Raw genomic sequence first — 24,551 nt, 5'->3', positions numbered from 1 at the left:
GTAAACTGTCGGTAATTACAGAAACAATGATATCGGTTTCAGCAACTGCGCGAGGTTATACCACATGTAAAAATGGAAAGGAAACTCAGTAAAATAGAGACGCTCACACTGGCAAAGAATTACATAATGGCCCTGACGAACGTCATATGTGAAATGCGCGGTGAAGAGCAACCATATACGTAAGTAGCTTATCGGTTTTTGCACGTGGTTATTGTACGCGAGTTAATCTACTAATCCACGCGTAAGTAGGGTTCGTTATGATCCATTTTACCCAAAAAGAGTTTCCACGCGCTGTGCTTCCTCCGGTCAATATCGATAACATTCTAGACATTAATGTTTAATTAATTGGTTCGTACTAATTTCTTTTTTTGCATTATTTTCGCCTCGTCAAGATTTACCACCTTATAATGTAATACAATATTATATAATATAACCTTATAATAAAATATAATATTATAATATAATATATATATAATAGGTAGTTTAATCGTGACAGACTCATGTTCTGGTGTGCATGACACCTCGTGCGTTCCATATGAAATTTTTATGCGGTGTGTACAGTGAAGATTAACGATAGGTAACACCCCTAAATATATAAATGATATTTTAATTTATGACAATTCCGTGTCCGAACAGAATTCGATAAGTAATTCGCGAAGCTATTTTATCGATAAATAATTGTAAATCCACTTCGTGATAGGACAGTGCATTGACTTCGTACAATGTACGATGAACTGCACAGCTGATCTGTACAAGACGGTGACGAATAGAAAGATACAATCTCTGGACAGGTTACTCTAACGTTCACTTTCACTGCACTATCGCTAAACGCTGATCACTTATTCGATAGTATATTTAAGGATGGACTTTTTTTTTCCTCGATTGATATGCGTGGCCCTGGGAAGCCTCGATTTTTCTACGAGACGCGTTCGAAGTTCGCGCACGAATCTCTGAAAGCTAGCATTTTTAAACATTTTTTTTTCTCGAAGTCTATATTGCACTTAATTTTGTATTCTTCGTATATCGATCGAAACATGCTTGTATCACCATTAAATAACTGAAATACATATATTTACACACGTGTATGAAATTACAGCAGACATTTGCATTTAAGCATCGTGTAACGAATAATTAAACTATTTAATTACTATTCTAATTTCATGGTTTTGCACTTAGTACGCTATATTTGCTCGGAAAATTATTTAAAGGATGTAATATCTTGAATTTCAGGGTTTTAAAGGAGAGAAGACAAATATATTGTTATATTATTATAGTGTATTATATATTATATTTATTATAACAGAGAGAGAGAAACAAATTTGTAGGAACATGGAACGTAAATTTGGATGACTACGTATTTGTTTTACAATCGAGTCCCGAACAACATTGTTAACTATTAACATATTAACTTACCGAATCGAAGTACGAAGGTAAAGCGAAGACAATGTTTTATCAGCGACCTTTGCTTTCTCGGTCATTATTATCTTCGTGTTTGTTCAAATGAAGTAACTTTGATTAACTTTTGACTTCGGTGAACCGGTCTCGAACCAAATTTACAGCTTTCGCAAGTATTCGCGCGCTGGTCGATTCCATATTAACCGATCGGCTGAACAATTGTTAAACGGCCGATATTCCGCGGATTACGGCAAACGAAAAAGATGAGAAATCAAGTACCATTGATAACGCAATACGATAACATTTTATCGACTTATAATTTCATTATAGTTGTTGAAGTTAAAGTGCAACTTCGATCAGCATCGAACGATGTCGAGGAACTTGCGCGAACGATTTCCCCCCGATTAATAGAGCAGCGCATCGTTAAAAAGAGGCTGATAACGATAGATACAATGTTTCAATAAAATATGATTCGACGCGTACACAACAATCTCGCTGCATACGACAGACCGTATCTTAACGCACACCACGAAATCTTATCTTCTGTGAAAATATTTATCTTGCTAAACAAAAGCCAACGGCACGTTTCACACGCGAAGATGTTAAAAGTCGAGTGTAAAGATAGAAAGTAAGCTTTGAAGTAACAACAAAAGTTTGAGGTAACGAACGGTCTTTTGAAGAACGTTAGAAGCGACCTATTATTGCAGAAGAGTCTTTCATCGCTTATTGGTCGATCCAATGTATCGATATACAGCTCTCTAATTGGTCTTAAAATATAGAGAAAAGTTTTCCAAATATAGTGGCATACAATTTATTGCTTCTTTCTCGAAAACTGTGGGTGATGGAGCAATTGAATAATTTTACAATATTAATATGAAATAAAAATAATTACTGACGATTAATTCGAATATTAACGAAATTAATAAAATAACAAAATGTTAATAAAACTTGTGGAGTATCCTATTCAAATCGTTCGTCATACTTTAATAAATTGCTAGAACTAATAAAAGCTATACTAAAACCATAAATCGCTAAATAATAGTCGTGTAAGTTATTAATATTATATTATTACTATATAAACTAGTAATAAACTAGTTTCGTCGGGCCACTCGTCGACGGAGTCGAACTGGCTTCGTGTAAAAAAACGTGTATAACTGAAACGAAATTCATTTGCAGATTTGTCGACGGTGAGTGTGGCTCTAGTAGCGGCGACAGTACTGGTCAGCTGGAATTAAGCGGTGGCGAGCAACCCGAGGAAGCATCCCCAGCATCGATACACGAGACCAATAATAACAATTTGCTGCACGAAGACTTAGAGCGCAGGATACCGTAGCTTGCATAATTATTCGTAAAACCTGATCGAGCTTCGTTGGTAAAACTCGTCGTGCGTGTATGTACGGAAAGGAAGAAGCGCGCGCGTTTGTGTGCCTGCCTGTATCTGTGTGTCGATTTCTGCGTGCTCGCGTGCGTGTATGTGTTCGCGTGTGGTCGTGCCCTCGTGCAATGTGGCAGGCCGATGTATAAATCGGTTCGAGAAGAATGAACATTTAAAAGAATATAAACACGGGAGAGAGAGAGAGAGAGAGAGAGAGAGAGAGAAAGAGACAAGTCAAAGTTCGAAAACTCATCGAACCACACGTAGGAGAAGAAGAAGAGGACCAACGAAGCGTCGTCGGGCTCTGCTGATGCGAAACCGTTGAAAAACCGTTTGAGACTTATCGAAGAAGATGCAATTCGGCGTCTACGAAATGATCCGTCCAAGGTCAACCTCTGGAGATCTTTTGAAGGCCAATGAGATGCAAGTTTGCCAGAGAATTTAAAAAAGGACCGACTTCACGGGCAATTAAGCCGAAGAATTCCTTCCTTTTTTTCCTTGTTATTTTGCTTGTTTTTCGAGTGACACGAACCGACGGTCCTTGAGACATCCGAAATTTTTGGACGGAAACTATGTCAGCGTTAAACGACTTTTATCGTACTCGCGCGAATCGATTAATTGTCGTGACTTTACATACCTTTTTGCATAAGCTCCGGCCGAATGATATAAACCAGTCGGCGTGCCTTGATTCTTTGTGAAAACACGATTTCATCCGAGACTTCGGTCTCGAGACAATCTGATTTCAAAATCCGTTTCGTTCGACTCGAGTCTCTAGTATTCGACTTGTAACATTTATTCGGATCGCGAACGATGCTTTGCGATAATAGAGTGGCTATTGCTACGTACGCTGATCATTGATGCTCGGATGCTCTTTCGAGGGGAATAGCTTTCTTCAAACTTAGATTTTTTGAAGATGTTGGAAGGGCTACTTTACTAGAATAAATATACTAATATCTGAAACAATCTCTGCAAAAATTGCAACTATCTGCAACGACGAAAAGAATTATATTTCTATTATATATTTATTTACATTATGATATACAATTTCTCCCTAATTCGCGCTCAGACTGGACAATTTGAGAAGAGGAGATACCGATCGCCAATATATATATAATATATAATAATAGTTAATATATTCTCTTCGAAAGAGCGTCCGAACATTGACGAGAGTCGATAAATAACAAGAAAATATTCATCTTCTTCCTCGAATCCAGAAATTTTTAGATGCACATATATCGAATTTTAACGGGATAATTATTCAAATTGAATTTTTTCTAAACCGACGCCAGCAGACGGAACAAATTTATTCCGCGTTCTTTTTGAACTTTTCACAAGGAATCGCTGTTGCCCGGCTCTGTGGACTCTGTACGATAGAATCGAGCGTGTCAGTCGAACGTCGGAAACGAACGAAGAAAGGCAAGCGCAAAAGTTAACGGAATAGGTTTAAGAAATGAAACCATGACTTCGCCGTTTCTCGGTCTACGCTAATTGTTTCATTGAAATTCGAACGACGGAGAGAGGCTGGCTTGATTTTCGAAAGATCTTGGTGATGACATCGATAGATCGGATCGCATCGACGACGATAACGATCAGTGTGACGCAGAAGTGTGAAAAACTGTGATAAAATTTCGTATTAGAACCTCCGTTACACATAATTCCGTGCGTGATGTCGTGCAAAATACTTTTCTCTTTTTTTTTTTGTATTTCCTGTTGTGACGATTGTTTACGGTGTACGAATTGGACGGAAGCCGCTGAGAACGTTCGTTGCGTGGAGCGATCGTAAAAAACGATCGGGATGCCGTCGAGCCGACGCGAACGACAACGCGAAACGGATCGACGATCACCGACCAATGGAAAGGCGGATCGAACGAATCGAAGCGCGTACGATCACGCTGAAAAGAAAAGAAAAGACATCTCGGTTTCTCAACGAAATCCGAACGTTCGGCGGGGGTCGCAGCTTCGAAAAATCTCGTCGATCGTTCTCGAACACGACTGTTCGGCACCACGATTAAACGATTAAGTAACGATTTTTAATGAAGAGTACAATATCTTTGAATATCATTTTATAGATTGCATTTTCGCGAGGTTCGCGAATTTAAAGCATTCAGTTGTCAAAGGGGAATACGAATTATTTAGCAAGAATATCGAATATTCTACACACCGTGTATTTAAATACGTACAGTAATGTCTCCCTTACCGACGCTCGGATTGTCCATTAAAATGGACAATTTTGGAAGAGGAGATTATTCGAGCCTTGCGGCTCGATGTTTTAATTGTGGACAATTTATAACTATAAAAATAAACCGCAAGGCTCGGAATAATCGAGCCTCTAATAATATCTCCTCTTCCCAAATTGTCCATTTTTGTGCGCAATCTGGGCGTCAATTAGAGAGACATTACCGAAGACGATCACGAAGACGGAGCGATCCTTCAACGTTTCGATCGACTCGAAAGGAAAGTAATTCGTGAATATATCGCAAACAAATGGATTTCAAAGAGATAAACGCGCTCCTCGAGCATATGCGTGCACGCGTACCGTCTATATGCGCATGTATATACATTACTATAGTGTATACGTGTTGGCGCATCGATGATTGATACGATGATTGTTGGTCGTAAACGTGGTAATATTATTTTTGCTATAGCATCCCGAGAATGGGGACCAGAGACATCAACTTAAGTTACCAGATCCTACACCCCTTCGCACACAAACACACGCATACGCGTACAAAAACTGCATACATACATACATACATAAAATACACGTAGACACGCGCGCGCAGGAAGAGCGTGTACATGCGTCTGTAAATGCGCACACATCTATACAGCGTCTAGCTTCGAGCAATGGATCCGTGATGTTTGCACCGATTCTTTCGGTGGTAGATGAAAGAACGGGGCGATGCATTTAATAGAAACGTCGACGCTCAAAACTAGACGTGTACGAATTTCATTGCGTTTAACTAGTGAATTTTTATACTTTTTATCGACTGTTTACACTATAAATCCCCCTTTCCTCTTTTTAATTCGCTTCATTTCTCAAATGTTTACTACGTATAATTTTCCCTGTGTTCCACTTAACTAGAAGTTAGGTGCGATGATCGATTCCTTTGCGCGATCGCTTGCAAAACTACACAGAGAGTTTCTTTACAAAGGCGAAGCTTCCTGTCGGAACATTTCACGTTCGTATCCTCGAATGGACTGAACCCGGTGTGTGTGCCACGTTCTATGTACATAAGCGCAAACGTACATAATAAGCAGAATGCTCATCAAGCTCGGCAAACTCGGCATCGCGCTCGGACCGGTCGACTCGCACGAATTCGCAGCAAATTTTTCCCTAATTCGCAGCAATTTCTCCCTAATTCGCGCTCAGATTGGACAAGTTGAGAAGAGGAGATAAGCCAACGACCATAAAAGCGAGACGCGAGGCTCGAACAATCGAATCTCCTGTTCTCAAATTGTCCATTTTTATGCGCAATCCGCGCGACAATTGCGATCCGCAGCAAAATAAGTCGGATCTCGTTTCGAAGCATTTCGCATCACATTTACCCTCACTCCTTCGAAACGAGTGACTTATTTTGCTGCGAGCCGTGCTCTTATGGCATCCCTTCGTCGACCGATTCGAGCGCGACGTCGGCTGCTCGTACCTAATACGACAGAAAACTGGAACAATTGTTTTAATTGCCGTCGTACAGGATGCGACGTTTCAGCGAAAACAGTGAAATATCTCGCGAGGTATCGAAATTGCTTGATTCGAAGGGACGAATTAGCGGTTATTTCGATAAAATAGTGGTGGCTGAGATTTCAAAGTCAATTCAACTTTTTCAAATGGGACAATACGTAACTTTTTGTTTATAATAAAACGTTAACAGATCGTAGATAAGAAAACGTGCTGTCCCATTCTAAAAGAACGACTTGGCCTTAAAATCTCGGCTACGACCACGCTCGCGCAAAAACTATAAAAACCACGTAGTTCGCTCCTTTAAATCGAACAACCTTCCTCGGAATATTATTTCGATAACTTCGATGCCTCGCGAGATATTTAACCGTACACGCTCGAACATCGCGTCGCGTACACGTAACCGTACACGTAACTATCTTCCATACTTAAGATTAAATTCATGTCCGGTTTTCGTACGTATCGAGGAGTTCGAACAGTAAAGTAGACGTATTATCATTCTCCATTCGCGTAAACGATTTTGAAATATTTTAACACGTGCGAACCGAACGTTCGACGAGCATTAAAAAAACAAACGGCTTATCGATAAACGCCGAAGTTTCGCCTGTGTAAGAATCCTTTACGGCGATACTTTCATATTGATAGTTTTCGTCATTTATGTAACTACTATGCATACCACTCGAAAGTTGTGGTACACGTGTTGAGAATAAAAATTTTTTCAAATATACGAGATGACGAGAGAACTTCGTGCGATTTATTACCGTGTCACCGTCATCATCATTGTCATCGCCGTCTTATTTTGTTGCAGAAGCTCGAAGCGCCGAGCACGCCGTTCTGTATTCGCTAAAATTTAACTCATTTTTTAATTGTCAACGTCGTCCGTCTACGGTCATGATATTATAGGTCATTCGACTCCACTCGATGTAAACAACAACGTCGCGCCATAATAAAAAATGAAACGGAATAAAAATATCTACGACCTTGAAAAAATCATTGCAACGACTTCGATGCAAGTGCATTCTTTGTTACCATCCGATGCGCGCTTCGAAACCATTTAAATACCGCTTTGTAATTTTATCTACCTTTCGTAATAACGAAAACACCCTGTATATATCATTTCATCGATGTACAGTAATGTCGAGGCTTCTCATCGCTTCCGAGATTCCGCAATTTGTCCGCAGCTGTCACGATCGGTTTAGATTGTGATAAATTCGCGTTTGAACGAAGCCGGTCATCGAAAGCGGATAAAAATAGGAGATGTCATACTGTTCGAGGCAAAGGCTTGCACCGTATTCCTCAGGCTTTGCTTGAAAACGAATGTGCTTTCGAAAAATGAGAAAATCAAAGTCGCTGCACCCTTCCATCGCTCCTTCCATGTAACCGGTCCCAGGATGTAATCGGTCCCAGCGCGGCCCAATCCGAAGGGTAGTTCTCGTCGCGTAGCAGCCCCGCGGGGGAGGATCAGGGAGGATGCCATGGGTGCCGTTGGATTTCCCCACCGTCGGCCTCGCGCCAATTTGCTGGTAAATGAGATCGGTGTTGGTCTGGTTAATTATTTTTCTAACATTCGACAGTTTAACATTAAATATTTCATGTAATATCGGCACTAGTTCTTCGCGGATATCTAAAAAAAAAACTATTGTACAGAATCATGCCCCCAGCAATGCATTAATAAATCATTGAACTCGTGCTGCTCTATTTATTCGGGTTATTGTTGCGATCTTTAAGATTATTCGCCTAAATCGGTACAGAGAAATACCGTGAGAAAATCGTAATTATTTATATTTCGAAAGCGTTCGGTTCACTTCGCGTTCGTTATTAAGAACGATCCCCCTATACTGCAGAGTCTTGCAAAATAATTCGTGAAACATAAATATGAATAAACTATATGCCTTTATTTACATTCCTCTGAAAAATATACAAATAGCCTCGAAAATATAGCGCGCCGCGTCCGAGAAAAACCGTTCGATCGATAACATTACGCCGCGGTGTCTTCCACGATCTCTGTTTTCTTGCTCGGATCGCTTTTCTTATTGAGAAGCAATTGAATTTCGGGGTAAGTCTTACCTTTCGTTTCTGGCAGAAAGAACGCCACCATTATGAACGCGAGGAAACAGGATATCGAGAAGAAGAAGTAAACCGTGTGGGAACCGAGGCTGTCGCCGATCACTTGATACAGCTTCGAGACGGTGAAGCCGAGTATTCCGTCGAAAACGGTGACGATGGCGCCGGCGACGCCTTTCACGTCGGAGGAAAACAGCTCGCCGACGAGAGCGTTGGTCAAAGTACCCAGGCCGATTTGATAAGCAATTTGGAAGGCGATCACGTCGACCACGGAAAGGAAGTTCACCGAGGAGACGTCGACGCCCCGCGCCTCGAGCATCAAATATAACGCGAGACCGCCCAAAGTGACGAACGATCCCAGGCAGGAGATCATTAGGAGCGGCCGCCTTCCGGCTCCTTCCACCGTCGCGGTGGCGAAACCGCCGGAAACGAGCCCGACGGCCAAAACCAGAATGGTCGCCACGTTCGAGTCGATCCCAACCGCGGCCTTGTCGAAGAGGACTTGCAGATATTGCATCGTGCTGAAATTCCCGCTGAGTTGCTGGGCTGCCACCAGGCCGAGAATAATGTTCAGAGCTTTCATGTTGTTCGGCAACCGCATGATTTTCAACCTAGTTATCCAAGTGTGCTTGATCGCCTGTATGCTCTGGGTCGAGCTCACCGAGGTGCGGGACTTGTGCGTTTCGGAGGGCACTCGCACGATTAAGTACAGCTCCCTGTTCGCCTCGTTGACGTCGCGGATGCCCTTGAAAAATGCCAAGGACCTGGACGCTTCCGTTCTGCAGCCCTTGGTGACCAAGAAGTGAGGGGTCTCGGGGAACCACGCGAAACAGGCTACGAACAGGATCGGAATCAGCAAGAGGACCGCTGCTAAAACACGATAAGACACCCAAGGCCCTATGCTGCACGTTAACAGAGACCCGGTGAAGACGTTCACCGCCGTTAGAGTACCGAGCGCGCCTCTGATATTAACGTCGGACACTTCGGAGATGTACATGGGATTCGCGGTGTAAGAGATTCCGACGCCCACGCCGAGCAGTACTCGCGCGATGTACAAAGCTACGACGGTTTTAGCGAACAGCACGATGATCCAACCGACGATGAAGAACACGCTCGAAAACATGAGGCAACGTTTGCGACCGAATCTGTCGGCTAAATAGGCTCCCGCGAACGGGCCGATCATAGAACCGATCACGGTTAGGGAGACGAGCCACGAACATTCGTCGTCTGTTAGTTTCATCGGCACATCGGCATCGTCAGAAGTTAGCCGAGACAGAGAAGTGGTTGTCCATCCGTATACCGTGCCGACCGCCACCATGGATAGTGTCGCTGAAATTTAAAAAGTGTTCGTGTTCGTTTTAAGAGATTAGAAAATTTACTCTTCTTTATTTTTCTTTCCCAGCCAGCCTAACAGAGAGATCACCTTCCCGGCAGCCGGCGAGCAATTTCTTTGCGCGCCGTTGTATTTACGATTTAAACAAATTCGATTTGTTCTTGGCACACGCCGAGAGCTTCTTACCTCCGCACCCTTGCGAGGAGAGCTCGCTCCAGGGTCGTCGCTCGCTTTTCGATGAGATTCGGTACATAGAGCTTTCGAAGCTGAATCCAATGATACCACGGTTTTTGGAGACATAATTGATATTAAAGTTGCCAATGAGAGGACAGAAAGACGCGCTGGATCACGCGGCAAGGAGCGAGGGGTGCTTCGCGAGGCACCCCGCCTTACCGCGACCTGCGAGCACCCCCGTCGCTAGATTTTACCGACTACAGCTCGATGTTATAAAATATATTATATTTCATATTATAGAATAATTATCACTGTTATCGAGATCGGTGAACAATTGAGCGAACCGACTGTTCCAATAAATGACTATTTATACTTGACAAGGTTATATGACAATGCCTAAATTCATTTTAATATCGCGCATAATACGAAAATGGAAACTTCTACTGGAGGATAATAACTTTAGGATAATGCCTATTAATGCGTATTTATTTTATTTAGCACCAGGACTAATTATCTTATTAATAAATGATAACCAACTAACCAGAGATACATGCTAACCATTGTCGCCATTGCGTCCTCGTAGTTTCGCATGCTTTTTCTTCCGGCGCGGACACGATATTGTCCATCGATGATCCCTCCTTTCGCGAATGAACCTATAATAAGAACATTTGTTGCGTTACTTATATTAAATATTATATCGTTCGAGCAGAGATTCTTTACATTTTACGCTACGAAATATTAGTAAAAACGGTTTATTTTTCATGCGAAAGACTAACCGATTCACAGGAGCCCGATTTTCTTTAATATCGTATCCGACTCTAGAAACCATTTTGGCTAAAAAAGTTACGCGTTCCTGACCACCGCGCATCCAATTTCGAAGCAAACTGTTTCAGACGTTTCCAACGATCCGGCAAACAAATTTTTCCAACGAAAGCTGCTCGGTATTGCTATAAAAAAATGCTGGTCGCCTGGATTTTTTAAACGTTAATACATATATTTGACTCGATGATATTCTAGCTGGCGTCGAAACGAATTCGAAGACCTGCTACACCGTAACCTTGATCTCGAAACAAGGCTACAATAATTTAAACCGAAGGAAGCGAATTCCCAAACCGCTGTGCGCTACCATCCTGACGCATATGTTGTTATTGACACGTGCGATGACTCGCAATTGTATTCCGACACCATCCAACAGTTGCAGGAAGGACTCGCGTTCCATTTAAATGTTAAAGAGACTAATTTACTAGGCAACGGGTACAAATATTTTTTTCATCGCTTGTCATCGCGAGATATTTTCAAATCGGTCGTTATTACGAGCTACGAACGAACAAAGATCGCGAAAACCGTTGCTTTCCCACCGGTTTTCGACGCTTTCGACCGATAACTACAAGAAATTTGCCGATTTCGACGAAATTCACAGCTTACGTACAAGTTATCCAGATCTAAAAAACGTGTTATTTAAATTTTCATTGTTGGAAATAATTTGTTAGCTGTCTCCTGGTAAACCAATCCCCAGAAAAGCATCCCCAAAAAATTTAAATCGCTTGGCCCAATTATAAAAAGAGTGTATTCCGTTTCAAACGGTGTACGAATACTTTCTACGCGCACTGTACGCGCTTACAACGTATCGTCCAACGAGGTATACTTGGTTCGCAGCGAAGCCTAAAAATACGGAAATGCGTTCTAAATACAAACGGATGCTGCTTTGATTCTCGCTGCGCGCGCGTAAACTCGCGAGCAGTGGTACACTTTTAAAAAGAAATGCCATCCCTTTAATTCCATCCCTGTTCCGTAAGCGTCTATTTTACGCGCTCGCTCGACCGCGTCGGAGAACGAAACTTGGACCAACCGGAAAGGAAATCTCACGCTGCGGTCGTTTAAACTGCACGCAACGTAATTACAAAAGAAACGCGGACTTGTATGCACCGATAGAAAAAGAAAGGTTCGCGACTCTTATGGAATGCGGAATACAAAATGCGCTACGCGGCGCGTACGATGTGCAATTCCGTGCGAGCGCAAGCTCGCGAAATCGGAGATTTTCGAACGCAGTTTTTCGTGTGCGAACACGGCCGCGTGGTTCGGTAACATAACCTAAACGCAGATTCTAAAGTTGGCTAAAGAGTGTTTCGCCGCTCGGCGGAAACTGGCAGAATGCAACGAATCCCCCGATACTCACCAATGCCTCGTTGATCCCTGTCATACTAGCATTCGAAGTCTGCAACGCGGAGCCACGTTTTAAAATAGAAATCGCGACGAATTTAAGTACATACTTTCATAATACTCGACGCGGAACACGTGCACGCGCACACGTACACGCGCGCGCCGTGCACGCTTCGAACGTTGCATACGTGTATGTGGCAGCATACGCATATCGCCGCACGCACACTACCACGACCACATGTAAACATGTGGACGTGTATTAAGTGAAATCAATTATAGATCACGTGAAAATCCAGAGAAACATTCTTGCATACGTACATTCATGTTAAACTAGTATTCGTTTCGCTCGTTGGTACTGGTTCGAACTGATTCCGATGGTACCTTGATCGCACTAGCGACGGCAACGGCGACCGTAACTGTGACAGCAACGGCAACGGCCGACTGGAATAGCGACAGCAACTGCAACTGCAACCGCAACCGCAACGACAACAGCAACAGCGATATTTATAAGCGTATCGACTGCCGAAAGAGTTCCTCGTTGACTGAGACCATCGTGCACGTGCATCGAAAGGACACGAATTTCTCGATCGCGACGTCTACGTACATTGTATGTAAGCAACTGCGAAACCTCTGCTTCCCTCTCCCGTCTCGCGACCCCGCGCCACGATCTCTCTAATCCTTATCAGCCTTAGCAGCCGTGAAACATGTCTCTGGAGTATGATAATTTCAAAAATATACACTTCCGCGGCGCACGAACGCGGCCAGAACGAATCTTGGTCCACGAATCTCCGCGGACAATTTGTTTCCGTTCGAAGCGTGATATCGTCGCTGTCGAAACGTATCGTTGTCGTTTTTTCAAATTGAATCACGGTGAAACGTTCGACCAATTAAATGCATCAGCATCGGAAAATTGTACGATTTTGTCGACTTTCTTCGTCGCGGATGCTTCGAAGAGTTCGGCATGATACGATCTTTTATCCGCGAACACCGGGGATGCTGTCCGATCGAATCGAATCAATTTATCGGTTCGATGATCGAACCGAATCGCTCGAATTCGAAATTATAACAGCTACATTTAACGTTCGATTGGCAAGCCTAGGTTGCGAAAATCTGATTTGTTGTGGCTTACGATCACCCACCCTGCGCGCTTTCCGAAGAAGACATTGTCGAAACCACAATCAATTTTTACGCGATTTTATGTATAATAGATTTTTGTGTTCGAAGAAACGCCATATTTATTTATTTCATTCTTCGTCGTGTGCAAATATCAGATTGCAAAATGGTTTCCATAGGGAAGCGGAAATTGCTTAATAATAAACGAAGAAATATATTAAAAAACAATTACAGTTCGCAATATGCCTTAGCTAAATATCTAAATATCGTATATTTCCATATGGAAATCTTTGTTATTCTGGTGTATTCTGCATTACGACTTTAACCTCTAGAAGGAAACCATGATAAGAAATGCTAATAATCTTGTTACTAGCTACGACTTACTTCTGTATCATCGTTGCTGTTGCATTTGCTATAATCGAGTTTTCATTTCATTTAAGTGCACAACTAAATTATCATTTAATTATTACGCGAAAATGTTCTTATAAACGTTCTACAGCGTGTGCATCTTGCGTGTCACGAAAGAAAACGTTTAGTCAGCGATTCAAACGGCTTTCTGATAAGGAAGCTTTCTGAAAAGGAGATTTCAAGATTAAATTGAGATTTTTTAATCATATATGCTATTTATGTTATCATAATATGACAGTATCTGTCCATGCGAAATGAAGAAATTCTATCATCAAGATATCTTCTCATCCTCGGTGTAACGAGTTGATAAAATACAAATGTTTTGTTCACTTGCTTGCGGTTTAAAGTTTAAAAAACGCCTTGAAAATGGACAATTGACGCTGAGATTGTCCACAAAAAATGGACAATTTAAGAAGAGAAGATGCGATTATTCGAGCCTCGTGACTCATTTTTATAGCTACGAATTGTCAACAACTATAAAAACGAGCTTCAAGACTAGAATAACCGTATCTCCTCTTCCCAAATTGTCCATTTTTCTGCAGAATCTGAGCGTCGGTTAGGGAGACATTACTGTACATGCAAGGATAGTTGGTTTTAGAAACCGATACAAAGAAACCATGAATATATGTATGCAATCGATCCCATAATCGTGAATCAAAGTCGTAGACCGTGTTTGAAAGCCGTTCCTCATAATCTAGTTATCTTCATCGTTATCCTTATCGCAAGCCGTAATCGTGATCGTGTTCGTAATCGTAATCGTTGAGTCGTGCTCGTACGATTCAAATTATATGTATGGTCGATTCTCTGAAAAACGCCTTATTGAAACGCGTTTGTTTCTCTGTCAGCTTGTTCGAATAATCGACGCGACGTTTCACTGTACGTTCAACTGTATAACCGTTTAGCTACGGTGCACTCATCAATGCAATGAACGCTATCTACTCAACACGCTCAAGAGTGTCAGCCAAATTGATGCTCGTTTTAGACCATGTTTCTTCGTTATACGTAGCAAGTAACTTATTTCATTTCGTTACACAAATTGTAATTATAACGAAGAAAGCATTAAGAAAACCGATTATTAACTATACATGTATGGAATATTAAAGGCAACGAGAAAAAATGGCAAAATCGAGCCTCGCGGCAAGGCTCGAATAATCGTATCTCCTCTCTCCAAATTGTCCAGTTTATATGTAGTTTCGTTAGTTACCACTTCTTGATTTTTATCTGCCAAAAGTAAGACTGTAAATCTACACTCACGTTTAAACATACTCTGTCCTGAAATCAGCTTAAAGTTTCTATTTTAATACGATTACATTCGTGCGGCACATGTTCCAAGTGGTTACAATCCGATTACTGCCAACTACAAATTGATTCACGTGGGTCTTATATCCTAGGTAGGATAAGTGGGGTAAAACCAGAACTGTAAGCATGTATAATGCTCGCCTTCTTTATTTCTACTCCCTCGCCTTTTTGGAAGGACTACAGGCCTCCTCCGGACAAAGAATGTGTTCAATGATCAATAGTTTAGGAGATAATAACGGGACACCCTGTTCGATATATTTCTTCGATGTAACACGATATGTTTACGACTGTATCCCAATAAGATACCTTAGTATATTGCATGTTGCATTATGCAATCTTCGCGCACGTAAATTAATCCATAACTGTTTCGTTACCGCAAACTTGACAGCCAGTGTCTTAGTCCGCCCTACTTAGATTTCATTACCTCGTGATTATGAAAACAAAATAATACACGAGCGCGATCTCCATGGTTCTGCGATTAAAATTATTTACTGATATTACAGAATCAACAAACGAACTCGTTACATACTCGGTTCATTATTCTCGTAAATTATATCACTCTCTCTCTCTCTCCCTCCCCCCTATCTCTCAATAAACAATGCACGTCGGAAATTTTCAATCGACAGGGCAACATTAATCTCTCGCGAAGTATGTATCTGGGGTTAAATGTAGCATGCGGTGAATTTACAATTTTTCAAACGTTTTCTTTATTATCGACGGGCGATGTTATTTGGCAAACAAATCGGTAAAGCTGCGATCTAAGATAATGGATGTTATTTGTCACAAATAGAAACAATCGAATAGTTTCCTGCACGAACGAGTCTATAAAGTTTGCAGAAATGCAAAATAAGGAAACGGTTACATATTTCCACCGCGATAGGTTTAGTGTTAATTATTTCTAACAAGGAAGAGTTAGTTGATTTGCGCTTCCGCTCGAGCCGTTAGGTGGCTAGCATCGTAATCCCTTTCTCGCAACTAAGATGATGCACCGATTAGCATATAATAAGCGTACTGTCAATCGTCTTTACCGCAGTCCACCTTTTGGTGGACTCGGTCAGTAGCTGAAGGATCCTTAGTGTGAGCAGTTCACTGTACACATATAGGTCGATCCGATTTTTGGGGAACCTGCAACGGTTCCATATTAAATTCCAGGTGTCTCCTGGATAGAAGAGGAGTGAGTGGCATCAACCTTCGATGGAATTTTAGATATTCGGAATTGCGGAATGATTGGCGCGAGTATGGGTTATGCGGAATGATTGTAATGCGATTGTAAAGCGTGTTTGTATCCTAGAGTTAAGAGCGAATGAAGCGGCGTTCAGACAGCAAGAGGATGGAAGTGAGAGTGCAGTGAAAAAAGAAAGAGGGATGTGTAGTGAAAGTAGTGAGTGCAGTGAAAAAGAAGAGGAAGAAGTAGCCAATAAATTAATTGTACATATATTGTACAAATCAAACCCCAAAAATTGAGATAAATAAATGGCACGAGTTATACATAAATTTATAAATAAAGATTAATTAATAAATAAAAAAACACCAGAATTATAATAAAATTGTTAAGTACACTTTATAATTGACTACGCTCGGCATTCTAAAGGGTTAAACCAAACCAGCGAAATTCAATTGGAACATGTAATTAAAATTTGCAATAAAAATTCCGTATAAATACGGATCTTTAGAATTTATCATTAAATATAAATTTCATAACGATAACTGTTAATTTATTTCCAAATATTTTAATAAATAACTATAGTATTTTCCAAAAACACTAAAAAATTGATATAAATATTTCGAAGAATGCAACTTACGTGTAGTAAAGTGAACTTCAGAAGTCAACCGCAATCCTTTAGTATCGATTGTGCAGGGCACGGCAGCGATCAAACCGGGGCCCGTTAGGATGATCGGTCCCCAGACTCGGTCACGCGACTCGGCGATCCGGATCCTCCTACATTTTCAGTCTCGGGGCCCGATGGAGCCCGACTGAATTAATTTCACGATGCACCGCGCCGCACCAGCACAATACGATGCAGAACAGGCCAGTCACGAAGGATCATGCGGGGCCAGACCTTTCGTTGCTGCGACCTTGCCGCTGTTAGTGTCACGGCCATGATCGCGTGTTCCTTTTTGGAGTCTTTCTACGCAACCACGCGTACCGCCCGTTGCTCAGAAGTCCGCAGAGAGAAGTGTGGGACCGATCCCCACCAATCTTCACATTCTAACGACCTCGCAGAAGTAGGGTAAACGCATAACGAGGATATAAAAAAGGATATTTGGAAAAATATGCTGGAAGGACGTGTTAAGAAGAGAGAAAGAGAGAGGGGCGGGGTAGAAAAGAAAACATTTGAAAGAGAAGAGGGAACACGTTTGGGAAGGTACGGAGTCCCAGAGGATGGCAGGAGAAGGGGAAGATAAGAAATGAATAAAGTACGAGGAAAAGAAGACGTCGAGACTAGAGGAAGGGACAGAAATATACATATATAGGCAATAAGAGAGACAGGGGGGTTGTAAGTATTTTCGAAACAAATTTTTACACAAGAAAGTACACATTCTTATAGTACGTATCATTTTATCACTTCGTTTCAAAACCGTAAATGATAGATTAGGTAATAATTTCAAGAGAAGGGAAATAAACTTGTAAATTAGTAAACAATATTATTAGGCGACGAATTTCAATTACCGATTGTATGCACAGAATTGCGCAAAGAATTGATAGAATACAATAAATTGCGATGTCCAATAAATTTTAACGATTTTAATGAAATCTTTAGAAAATTAATCTCTTACATTAACTTCGTGTATTCGATAATAACAATCTCACACATACTAGATGTTTTAAAAATGCTTTTACGCTATTATTTAACTGGATGATTAGTGTGTTATTTGATATGTTCGAATGTAATAGATTAACTTTCTCCGCAAGTAATAACGGGTCGTAATGTTGCGGAAGGGCTAGAAAATAACGGGTAGCTCAGTTAATTAAATAAGGTATCTGCATTTTACAAAGCAATAAGTTACACAAGTATCTTTTATAAGAAACCAAAGACGTTATGACTCGCATCATATAATACAAATTTTAAAGAGTAACCAACACAGTTAACTCGGTAGCGATGTGTTAAAAAAATCGTGGAGTACGACTTTTTTTTCTTTTGCTTATAAAGAAGTTTAGCTTCGATTTCCATTTACGCTGCGCATACAAACTGCATGTATACAATGCTATTGAAAGGCTATAATGTGATTATCAAACGTGTGAGCGCGAGCGTTCGACGCTACAATATCCAGAAGTTCGTAATCCTGTGGAAGACTGGAAGGACGACAACATCGACGTCGACTACTGTCGGATAATATATCGTCGAAACGTGCATCGCAAAGTAAAGCACAAAAGCCATTACATACACGTTGACTGGGAATTATAGTTAGCACCTAGATACTTTGTTGATTGTTTCGACAAGCGAAAGGGTCGCAGGCGTCGCAGCAAGTTGGTCGCATAGACAATTCGTTCGCACAGAGTCGATTTCCCTCGTCGCTTTCGTATTTATCTAAAATTTCCAGTCTACCGACCATACAGTTTTATAAAAGATAATTTGCAATTTAATTCTTATTCTTTCCATTTCGTTCGCTATTATGAAGATAATATTTTGATATTGTTCGGCAGTGGCGGTCGCTTCGACAATGAATAACTAATTCTGTCTATCCTAAACTAGCATGTATAGATAGGGCTATACATAGAGTAATTCGGAAATGAAAAACACTTTGTCAAGTGATAGCATTGATCGTTACTCGACTGTAGATTTTACGCGTTTATAACATGCGTATGCGTTCGTACAATATTCGATGGTAGAAAAAGTTTAACGATCGGCAACGAGATCGTTCTCTCGTTTGAAATTTCATAAAACTTTTCACGGGACGAACAAATGTCCCCTCGGTTCCGGTTTCTGTAAATTTCGACTACAAAAATTTCTATTTGTAAGAACATCCACAGTCTAATAATTATGAGAAAGAATCCATATGAACATGCGTATATAATCCTTGTAAGCACGATAAAACTGTTTCACATTTCTCCGATTCCTTGTATTAGCACTTATTTTGTTCGTTGGCTCGATTAAAGTTTCGTAAACGTAAGAAAGGAGAGAGAAAGCAACGATATTCGATATTTTTTATCGTTTGTTAGCAAAGAATAAACGGAAAGTGAAATGAATTTGCTTAGGAGATAATTGAGTGCGTTACTTAAAACGGGGGACAGCCTGTATATTAAATGTTAATTCCCTCGAAGAGCAATGTGAAACTGTTTTTTAACATCACGAAAGTAAGTCGTATACAAATTATGTATTATTTTGACGATGTTATGGTGTTTTTAAGAACTTACTGTAAATAGTAGTATTTTGATTTCAATCCCTTTGATTTGTTCACATGAACTTTCTGTCTAGGTGACCAATATTTTCACCTTCCAGACCAAAGATTTTTCTTTTCTGATCACCCTACATTAATCATTGTTTGCTTTATTTTGCACCTTATTTTCAATTCATGTTAATTAATAATTCCTCGACAGTGGGCTCAGCAGTCAAATCTTCATTTTTGCTTTCATCGGACGCAAAATCCGACAAAGGTGCGGATCAATCACTGAAAGCAAAATAAATAATATGTAATAAATTGTCGAAAGGCATTCGAAATGCATTTCTGTAAAGGCATTTCTTTACTTCAATTTTTGTTGTGGGAAATTATTGCACAAGTAATTTATTCGAATAAAGAATTAAATTAATTTCTCTTTCATTTTATTTTTGTAAATAATATACTATATATTATAATAAACACCGCAGCTTTCTGTATCCGCCGTGCGAACAAGTATCGCGACATCGCGATCAGTGTTGCCAGGGAATTGATGGCGCGAGGGGAATCTCTGCGCCCTTCCCTTGTCCAGTGCCCCGCGATCGCCAACAAACTGAAGTTGGAGCAATGGAGGGGATACGTAGATCGTCTTTTTGGCCACGACGCATCCTCACCATTTCAATGTCCTCCTATCCAAGACTTTCCGGTACGTATGGGGAAAGAAAGGAGCTCGGTAACGATTTCGCGGGAGTGCGACGTCCGGGAAGCCTATTCCCTGGCCACACTGATCACGACGTCCGCTGTGCGAGGGTTAAAAGAAAATGTTCGTTTTACAGAAACATTAAGTGTTGCTCTTGCAAGAATATAAAAATGAAAAATATGTGTTACATCTTCTATAAACCGTCCATATTCCAACATGTATATTCTTGTAGTAAAAGATATGACTCTCCATTTATACAAGTCACAGAATATCAAACAGATGAAAAACAAGTTAACTCGATCGTAGAATGTACTACTTATTAATAATTTCTACCAAATTCATAACATTTCTGAACTGAAACATTACCTATCACTGTTTTCAGTCGTTGCCTCTTCGCTGCAGTCCAAATCCAGGTCACCTTGAATCGCGCTTTGTAGGTCATCAATTCTTTGAAGTGCTAGTCTTAGATCGTCTTTGGCGACTTTGGTCTCTGCTTCGGCGGCCTCAAGACATTTTTCTAATTCGCGGCGAGCACGGGTGGCTTCTTGTTCGCGGGTCAACGAAGACGCAGCCTCGTCGCGTGCCTCGCGCAACGATCTTTGCAATCGTCTCGCGGTTTCTTGAGCCGTCTGTTCTTTCGTCTTCAACGAAGCCGTTTCGATTTGCAATTTTTCGACGTTCTCTTTCAGCCTTGTTATTTGCGTCTGCGACAAAACGATAAAGAAGTTATACAATTACAGAGATTACTTGCCTGTCGTACAAAAAAGAAAGCTGATCTTGTTACCTCCAAGCGTGCTCGCGTCGTTTGCTCCAACTCTAATTTACTTTCAAGCTCTTTAGCACGAAATTCGAGGCGTCTCGTGGCCAGACTGTTTGCTGTAGGATCACCGAGTTGCTCGACAGACTCTAATCGTTGGGTTAGCTCTGAGAGTTGATCTTTCAGAGAGTTCCTTTCCGTCTCCAAAGCGGCAATTTGTACTTGAGCCTCTTGTAACTGTGCCTGCTCCGCCGATACTTGTTGAACTGCCGCCCGATATTTCTTCAAAACCTTGTAAAAATACATTAACCAAAATTCGTCGACATTATTCATCTATCGTTCTTACATACGAATCTTAAACTAAATAAAAAGAAACAAGGCAGTTTTTAAATCAACTGATGCAAGCTCCCCCTTCGTCTCACCTCTGCAAGCTCCTCCTCGTTTTCCTCCAGCTGCGAAAGCAGTTCGGTTCTCTCGCGATTGGCTACATTCGCTCGATCTTCGGCCTCGGAACGTTGTCGTAATGCTTCTTCCAGCGACGCTTGCGTCTCATTCAATTCCTGTTCGAGCGCCTGTTTCGCTTTAATCGCGGTTGCCCGAGCACACTCTGCGTCTTCCAATTGGTTCTTCAATTGTCGTAACGCTGCTTTGCCCGTTGAATCGCTCTTCGATCGTTCTAGCATCGTTTGAGCGTCTCTGAGCAATACTTTCGTTCTCTTCAAGTCCCTCTTCAACCTGGCAAATATTTCAAGGACTATAAGCTTATAAATCGCACGCTGGAACGATACTTTTAGCGACGGCGTCGACCCTTATCGGACGCGTATCGCGTCCCACGTGACATTATTCATTAGGCTCGACTATCCGACGTCCGATAAGAGTTGATTTATTTTCTTTGGTACTTCCGGTACAACATACCTATGCACAGTCTCAGCTTCCGCGGCTCGCTCGGTTCGGTCTTGATCTTCTATGGCTACTAGGCGGCGCTCCAATTCGTGTTTCTCGCGAAGCAGAATGGTCCTCTCCTCGTATTCATTCTCCAACTGCGATTCCAAAGCTTTGACTTTTTTCAGCACGTTGCCGCGTATGTCTTCCAGTTCGTCGTCCCGCTGCTGCATCTCTTTGCGCATTTCCTTTCGCTGTTGTTCGAAATTCATTTCGAGCCGTAACTTTGCTTGTTCGAGAAGCTGCACTTGCCCGGCCAGATCGTCGAGCTCTTCCTCTTGATCCTTCACCCGCTTCTCGAGCTCGTGTTTAGCTTTCTTCAACTGTGCCACTTCCTCCTCGGTTTTACCACCAAACGTCAGCTCTTCCAATTCCTGGCTCAGCGTGCGTAATCTCTCTTCTTTCAATTCGATCTCTAATCTTGCGTCCTGTGTAAAAGAAAAAAGTAACAGAATTATGCAATTTGAAGTACAAACAGCAGGGTTCGAACCGAATACCATCAATGTTATATTCTTCATTAATTCTGATGCGGCATAACTCGCTTCAACCGGGGCAAAGCTAGCTAAACAAATAATGGAACATGCTAATAAATCATACTCACGCTTAAATTTTGTTCGATGGTAAACTTTTCGGCGAGCGCTATTTCTTTTTCTCTCGCCAATTTCTCCCGTTGCCCCTTCTCTTGCCGGATATCGTTCAACAAATTCTGCATTTCCGAGTCGAACCTGATTAAACAAATTTTTAATTAATCGATCGATAGCGGTATTTACACGATTAAATATTACCACGAAGAAATACAGAAATACAGAAATCATCGGGACAAGCGAATCTGCGTGGGTATGCGTGCGCGAGCCGGTGCGCTCGCGCGCGTTTTCCGTAATTCTTTCTACAAAGCGAACTAAAATTGGCAAGTACTATTTGTGGAAGCGTTACTCGATAACTGTACGATGGACCGTAAAATGGGCGATAACTCTAAAACGTATCAGAATCTTTCCTTCGAAAAGCGTTAATTATATAGTTTAGAAGCTATGCGAGAAAGTCGATCGGCTACGAAACGCGAGCTCCCGGGTTCGATTCCCCTTTTCTATTCGAGATCCTACAGCAATAACGTGGTAATAGAATTTCTGGGTCCGCGAGCCAATCGGGCGAACTGTGTTCAAACATCCGCAGCCTAATCGCGATCGGCCGAGACTCTATTAATTCGCCGTTCAGTCAATATTTGTTTTTTCTTAGATTAGTATCGAGCTCCCAGTTTCAGGGCAACCGTAGATCTATTCTCGGAGCAATCATTCGGAGTTTATGCACCCACCGAACGTTTGACTAAACGCTGATGTTGTCGGACGTGCAACGTTAGCGACCTGGCCGGTTGCCAGAAACACTTGTTGCCGTCGGATGAAATGAGAATAGAGCCTCTCCCGATACCGTGGAAATTCGGTAATGTGTTCAACAAAGGACAATGATGTTTTCTTGTATAATATCTAGCACATATGATATCCCGCTAACCGATTTAACGGAAGCTCTTTGAAGTTACCGAGACAATGTAGCGTTAACTGTGTATCTCAATTTCCTTTCCTAATTTCCCTGTACGCTAAATTACGGTTCCTATACCTAAATATTGCTACCACTGCATTACAGATGCTATTAATAAGAATATTAACGATCGGACAATGCTCTGATATTCGAGCGTGAAGATTCGACCTCGAGAAAGCGAATCCATTCGCTTGGTTTTTGGAGAGTTTTAAAAATCCGTTCCAACTTTTTCCGATACTTAATAATACGTCGGAGTAAGAGAGAAGGCAACAATTGACATTGAAATAACGTAAATATTACGTACTTGCGTTGCTTTTTCTCTAGGAGATTGTTTCTAGCTGTTTGTTCTTCTAGGAGAAGTCTGACGTCGTGCATTTCACCGTTCAACTTTTGTACGCGGCGTTTCCACTGTCCGACAACTTGGCGTTGCTCCTCCACTTCTTCGTAAGCGTCGGTTAACTGCGGGATTAAATAATAAACAATATCAAGTTGGGAAGCTTCTACGAATCCATCGTTTTTAGTTGCATCCGATATTTTTGTTCGATTTCAACATCGACCCTTTTTATGTAAAAGGGGTCGACTCGAGACCCCTTTCGACACCGATAAATTCGTAATTCTAAGAAGACGAGATGGACCGTATCGAAAATACCTTCTTCTCCAATTGTTTCTTAAGCCCCACCAACTGTTCGAGGTCGTCTTCGTGTTGCTGCGCCATTTTCCTTTTGGTGAACTCAAGTTCTCTGACCGCGTGCTCGTATCTCTGTTTGTAAACACCACCATCCTCGCCGTCCTCCACGTCGGACGCAACGCCGTTTAAATCGGCAGCCCTCGCATACAAGAGCTCCATTTCGAGCCGTTCGGTCGCTTGCTGTAGATTCTTGTTCGTCTCGGTGACATCCTGCAGCTCCTTCTCGAGCCGCAGCCGCTCCGACGTCTCCGCGTTGATCCTTTCCGCCGCCAAAGTCGACGTCGAGTGTTCTTCGGCGAACTCGGCGGACATCTCGCTTAACTGAAAGGTAAGTGCGTTTCAGAACCTCGTCGAAAGACACGCGAACGTGTACGCGTTGCATAAAGAGACAAATATATAATTGTCTTTACTTTCGATAGAAAAAAAGCTGACGGCACTGCGAAACGTGTTATTACGATTTAGAACGCGACACGAAATCGCTTCCACGTTTTTTACCGTAGTAAATGTTCCATCGTCTCTGTACCTTCGTAATCGATTCTTAAGCTGTATCATCGAACACGTCCGTTCTATCGTTGGGACCGAACGGGTCGATAATACCAGGCACGATGACGTATGTTTTA

At 41.6% G+C, this 24,551-nt stretch overlaps 3 protein-coding genes across 19 annotated transcripts in view; 1 reads left to right on the top strand and 2 right to left on the bottom strand.

Annotated features, from left to right (window-relative positions):
• LOC117224543 (uncharacterized) overlaps positions 1–7,189 on the top strand; it is a 33,457-nt gene extending 26,268 nt beyond the window's left edge. For both annotated transcript variants that reach the window (XM_033477542.2, XM_033477541.2), the window contains exons 5-6: positions 43–179; positions 2,572–7,189. In XM_033477542.2, coding sequence (XP_033333433.1) covers positions 43–179; positions 2,572–2,728 — 294 coding nt within the window. In that variant the 3' untranslated portion in view covers positions 2,729–7,189. The remainder of the gene's footprint in view (positions 1–42; positions 180–2,571) is intronic.
• LOC117224622 (facilitated trehalose transporter Tret1) lies at positions 4,817–17,822 on the bottom strand. 5 transcript variants are annotated; one of them, XM_033477690.2, is made up of 4 exons: positions 12,194–12,370; positions 10,559–10,670; positions 8,514–9,839; positions 4,817–7,966 (listed from the first exon to the last, which is right to left on the bottom strand). In XM_033477690.2, the coding sequence occupies exons 1-4, from the start codon at positions 12,215–12,217 to the stop codon at positions 7,908–7,910; spliced, it is 1,521 nt and encodes a 506-aa protein (XP_033333581.2). In that variant the 5' UTR covers positions 12,218–12,370; the 3' UTR covers positions 4,817–7,907. The 5 variants fall into 5 exon arrangements, with proteins under 5 accessions (XP_033333581.2, XP_033333583.2, XP_033333582.2 ...); XM_033477692.2 differs by lacking the exons at positions 4,817–7,966; positions 12,194–12,370 and adding an exon at positions 16,800–17,822 and having other exon boundaries at positions 8,321–9,839; XM_033477691.2 differs by lacking the exons at positions 4,817–7,966; positions 12,194–12,370 and adding an exon at positions 12,559–13,093 and having other exon boundaries at positions 8,321–9,839.
• A 141-nt stretch (positions 17,823–17,963) lies between these two features.
• Positions 17,964–24,551, bottom strand: part of LOC117224621 (unconventional myosin-XVIIIa) — a 45,045-nt gene continuing 38,457 nt past the window's right edge. For 11 of the 12 annotated variants that reach the window (XM_076526957.1, XM_076526958.1, XM_076526959.1 and 8 more), the window contains 8 exons: positions 23,893–24,252; positions 23,548–23,702; positions 22,315–22,438; positions 21,687–22,141; positions 21,194–21,506; positions 20,799–21,062; positions 20,381–20,718; positions 19,739–20,114 (listed from right to left, as the gene is read on the bottom strand). In XM_076526957.1, coding sequence (XP_076383072.1) covers positions 19,985–20,114; positions 20,381–20,718; positions 20,799–21,062; positions 21,194–21,506; positions 21,687–22,141; positions 22,315–22,438; positions 23,548–23,702; positions 23,893–24,252 — 2,139 coding nt within the window. In that variant the 3' untranslated portion in view covers positions 19,739–19,984. Of the gene's footprint in view, positions 19,609–19,738; positions 20,115–20,380; positions 20,719–20,798; positions 21,063–21,193; positions 21,507–21,686; positions 22,142–22,314; positions 22,439–23,547; positions 23,703–23,892; positions 24,253–24,551 lie in introns of those variants that run through there. The other variant, XM_076526964.1, reaches the window with a different exon arrangement.

This window comes from Megalopta genalis, chromosome 16 (genome assembly GCF_051020955.1).
Source record: "Megalopta genalis isolate 19385.01 chromosome 16, iyMegGena1_principal, whole genome shotgun sequence".
NCBI lineage: Eukaryota > Metazoa > Arthropoda > Insecta > Hymenoptera > Halictidae > Megalopta > Megalopta genalis.
Note: the sequence above shows the minus strand (reverse complement) of the source record. Positions and strands in the feature narration are given on the sequence as shown.

Coding starts and splice junctions, on each gene's coding strand:
- LOC117224622 (XM_033477687.2), bottom strand. CDS start 12,217: ATGACAGGGATCAACGAGGCATTG. Junction 10,671..12,193: donor CAGGGATCAACGAGGCATTG/GTGAGTATCGGG, acceptor TTCTTATTATAG/GTTCATTCGCGAAAGGAGGG. Junction 9,840..10,558: donor ATGGTTAGCATGTATCTCTG/GTTAGTTGGTTA, acceptor TTTAAATTTCAG/CGACACTATCCATGGTGGCG.